Here is a 4,767-nt window from a genome sequence, read left to right on the forward strand (position 1 = left end):
ACCACCTTTCACTTGGATTTTTTAAGCATTGGACACTGATTTTGACGTTTTAAACATTGTTCGTTTATTTATTCCATCTGAATGAATTTTAGTGGTTTTAATTGATTTTTGTATTTTGGTTAGACTGGTTATATCTATACTTGTTTATGAAGCTAGTCCTGTTTTATACTTTTATATTAGCTTCCATACTGACCTCGCCAGAATCAATTATAGCTTATTCTTTTGCTCATACAGCTACCTTTAGCGCTTTGTTTTCTCAAATTTGACTGCAAAAGTGGAAATACTCTTTAAAGAAGCAGCAAGGGGGATGGTTAACCTTAAAAGAGAACTATGGGGTAAGTGTTTTTCCCCATAGTTCTCTTTAGGGTCACGGGAGAACATATACTAACCTCTTCCCGTGACCCAAAGCTCAGTATATCGCAAGCTGGTGCCCGCGATATACTGACCGCGCTGCGTGAGTGACAGCTGGCTCTGCCTATCTAGAGGCAGAGCCACCTGTGCCCGCCCCCTCCTCTGTTTGTTCCTCCACTCAGTGCTGGAGGATTGGAGAGGGGAGAGGGCAATCCCTGTGGGGAGCGATGACTGACAGTCACCACTCACTGCAGGGAGACCATCGGCTGCATGTTTCAGCTCACTTCCCGATCAATAGCTTCTTTGTCACAAGTCGGCTCTAACTTTGAGGATGAGTCACTCACCTCATAGTTCTCCTTTAAAATCCATTTTAAGTACTCAATTGCAAAAATGTACACACATTTAAGAGTCACCGGGGAGAAAAACTACACACTTCAGCTGCAAATTTTGATACACTCTCCGCATAATGAAATCAATGTTAAAAACCACTACCCCAAACATATAAAAAGTTTTTAAAAACATATGCATGGCTATAATCCTGGTGCAATATAGCTTGTTATATTAGAACATTCTGCATGTATATAGAGAACCATGACGTTTCCTTTAAATACTCAGAATTGTATCAATGTTTAAAGTTGTGTTTTAATTTACCTTTGGGTCCTTAAGACTGAATCCAGACATGTAGTCGTTGATGATTTTGAAGACGAACCCTCTGTCCATCAATGTGAGACACCTCTTAAAAAAAAGTTTGCATTTGTTATATATAATATTTAACCAATTTGTCCATAAGTCCTGTTTTTTGTATGTTTCGTATATTTTTAACTTGTATAACTCTAAAATGATTATCTTAAAGAAAAAGTCTTGTTTAATGGAGTGTGTTTTAAAATGACCACTGGAAAAAATACTGCTTACCTCCTTGGTATGTAATCAAGCTGTTACATGACGGAGACTGGTCAGGGTCTCCTCACTTCCATTTGTGGGCTAATCCCACATATCAAGAGCTATCTAAACTTCCCATGGCTCCGTTTATTTAGTGAGGGCTTTACAATGCCTTTTCCAAAACTGCAGAAGGCGCTCAGGTTGTCCCACACCACTTTCTTGGCGTATTTTCAATTATTACATGAAGTCCAAGCTCAGTTCGCTACAATTTCCCTAACCCCTTCCCAAACAGCTTTGGAGAAACCTCTGTGTAGGTACAGTGGTATACAAACAGACAGCACTTCCAAAGAGTTCCAATACCTCTATGAATAAACCTATGGGTGAAAACCGTAAGAGAGTCTAAATGGATGGGGGCTTGCGGTGCTGGTGTTCATCAGTTTATACACTGTTATAATGGATTTGCTGTGGATTTCAATAAAAGCCTGAAGTATTGGAACTCTTTGGAAGTTCAGTCTGTTCGTATACCACTATATTCAAAGGTGAAAATGCACCCATTTGACCAGCACCTGGAGAGTCCTGGTAGCGGTGGAGGAAATGGAGCAGTGAGATTTTCCTTTGCTCTGTGCAGATACAGTTTATCCAAACTAATATCCACCTACTATGCAGAATTGAATAGCACTGGAAAGCTAAATAAAAATGGCACAACCTTATCTGGATGATTGGTTGGAATTTGCAGATACTTACATGCTCTCTCTTATTGCCTCTAGAGATAAAATAATACAGATTCATTTTTTTTCAGGTATAGTATACTTGATAATATATCAAGTATATACTATACAGATGCTCTCTACAGACTGGGTTTTAGGGCCTCTCCTGATTGTTTCAAAATATGTGATGAAAGAACTGACTTTACAGTGGTTTGCGCCTTTTGATTGGGGATTACATCTTTTTTGGAGATGAGTCTGGGCAAACCCAATGTCTGTAACCATTCAATTTGTTTATTAGGAATAATGGAGGATCTTTCCTTAGACTCCTATGCAAAGCACCTTCTTAGGATCCTTTTCTTTTATGCAAACAAAACTATACTTCTGGTGTGTAATAGTCCCCTGGCCACTCTCTGAGTGCACAAAATTACTTATGAACAGCCAAACCTATATTCTTTAAACTTCTTTGGGGCTTGCTTCTAACTTTATGATCCCTATGTTATCTTGATGTTAAATGTGACCTACTATTTTTGTGTAGTTGTGTTATTTCCATCTGCACCTATGAGCCTAACCAGTGCATGCATTTGTGCATGATCTTACTTATTCTCTCACAAAAGGAGGGGGTTTTTTTTGGCTGATGTTTTAATATCATCTAACAAACTATCTTGAGAAAAAAAATATTATTTTGACTTCCACTTTAGCTTCTGCTGCATGATGGGAACAGAGATTCTGTTTTTAGGTCAAACCTGTCCAGCTATGAGAAGCTGAGAAAGAAAGGCATAAACCTCATGTGTCCTTTTTTTTTAGAGTGGAAGTAATAACATGTAAAATAAGACAAAACATTTCTATTTAATTTTGGATAGAACAGTTACAACTCAAACTTTCAAAGTTTACATCGTTGTCTGTGTCTACAGCTGAGGAGATTTACCCATTCTCATTGTCCTGGTCACCATTTTTTCTGGGACAGAATGTGATAGGAAATGAAAAAATTTTAATTTTTCACTGAAAAATCTGATGTAATGGGGAAAAACCATCCAGTGGGGACACCTGTTTCAGTGGCAGCTGTCTAAGAGGGGATTTCCCCTAACTTTAAAGAGAGATTTCTTCTCACATTTGTTGCGTTCTAGGACAGGACATGAAGGGAGAACTCCACTATAGGGCACAGACAGTAAAAAATAAAAAGCTTGACAAGGGGTTCTTAAAATGTCTTACTCTATTCAAAAAATGGGTAGAGATGCACTTTAAAACTGGCGACAAGGTGATCATTTTATATATTATGATCCACCTAGATAGTATACTTTCAAAATGTCCACACAATGAGGACTGCACAAAATGTCCACAAAAGGAGGACTGCACAAAGAAAATCCGTTATAGGATAAACTGTCCAGGACCAGACACTGCAAAAAAAAAGTGAAGTGTGTAGTTTTGTTAGCTGTAAAAAAAATTTACCACCAGCATGCAGGTTTATATATGGCCGTCTTAGGCAAAAACATTCCCAAGATCACCTTGTTCAAGACTGTGTTTGAATATAATGCGCACACTATCATAAGTATGTCTGCAGAAATATTTAATGAATCCCCAGATCATGTAATGAAGCAGGATAGTCACAAACCAAAACACATTTCACAAATCTGTTGACAAACACCTGATTATATCTGCCTTGATGGCTCCACCTATGGCTTCTGACTATAAAATGTTACCTTGATGAAATGGGCCAAGCTCATGTTAACATTTCTGGATTCCTCCTGTATTTCCCCATACCGTATGGTGACATGTGGTATTATGGACAGCAGCAGTGAATGTAAGACATTTTGGTAAGAGTCAGGAAACCTCTGCGGTCTTGGCACCTGTAGTAAAAGCACATGTAATTAACATGCAACGTAACCTCTCTTGTAGCACATCCAGAATCCCTGTTTAGGAAATATATTACATAAGTGAACCCATACCACTGAGCGTGCAAGACAAGGAACAAACTGATATAAAAGTTTTAAGTACAAAAACACTTTCCTTCCTATTATATACTGTCTGCACCACAATAAGGGCCCATTCACACCAAACTCGGACTGAAAAGGTAAGTCAACGGAGGTTCATTGACTCGCAATTTCAACCTCTGTTGACTTCTGTTGCCTTTTTTTCTTTTTCAATTAACATATCCTGAGTGGACAAACGTCTAAAACGGTAATTTTTTTTTTTTTAATTTGCGTTGCATTGACATCCGTTTTTGACGTGTTGCATTACGATGCACTGAAAGAAGGTAGAGCATGCAGCGCAGTGGTGTGAACTGGTCCCATTCACAGCCATTCATTTTTCGGGTTACCTTCCGTTTGCATCTGTTGACGTCCGTTGAAAATCGGATGCTAATGGATGGGTGTAAATGGGCTCTAATGATACACAATCCTACTGAAGGATACTGATCTAGAAATACATGTAAGTTGTGTTCACTATACTACTACATAGAGGCCTGACAAATTAACGGGAGAATTTAAGGCAGAGTGTGAGGTGGTGGTTCTGGATGTCTGTACAAGAGTGCCCAAACACACTCTCAGCCTCTTGACACTTATCCTTGACCCTTAGGGCCCATTCACACTAGAGCTGCAACAGTTAATCGATTTAGTCGATTAAAATCGACGATTGAAAACGTTGGCAACGTTTTCGATCGTCGATTCGTCGGCTATCGATTGATTTGCCTGTTCGGGGCTGTTCCGGGCTCCACATGCGGCCTGAGCCACACGTCACACGCTGCTCCCGCTGCGGCCGCCGTGCCCACGGCACAGGCCGCGTAAGCCACGCCCACCGCACAGGACGCTGAAGCCGCGCACGCCGCTGCTCTACT

General features: G+C 39.9%; 1 protein-coding gene across 1 annotated transcript in view; it reads right to left on the bottom strand.

Moving 5' to 3' along the window:
- The window catches only part of DOCK11 (dedicator of cytokinesis 11), a 197,325-nt gene that overhangs the window by 112,000 nt on the left and 80,558 nt on the right, over positions 1-4,767 (bottom strand). Inside the window, exons 28-29 of the mRNA XM_018558995.1 lie at positions 3,635-3,781; positions 1,003-1,086 (exon numbers count right to left, since the gene is read on the bottom strand). Coding sequence (XP_018414497.1) covers positions 1,003-1,086; positions 3,635-3,781 — 231 coding nt within the window. The remainder of the gene's footprint in view (positions 1-1,002; positions 1,087-3,634; positions 3,782-4,767) is intronic.

This window comes from Nanorana parkeri, unplaced genomic scaffold (assembly GCF_000935625.1).
Source record: "Nanorana parkeri isolate BGI_ZX_2015 unplaced genomic scaffold, ASM93562v1 scaffold373, whole genome shotgun sequence".
Lineage (NCBI taxonomy): Eukaryota > Metazoa > Chordata > Amphibia > Anura > Dicroglossidae > Nanorana > Nanorana parkeri.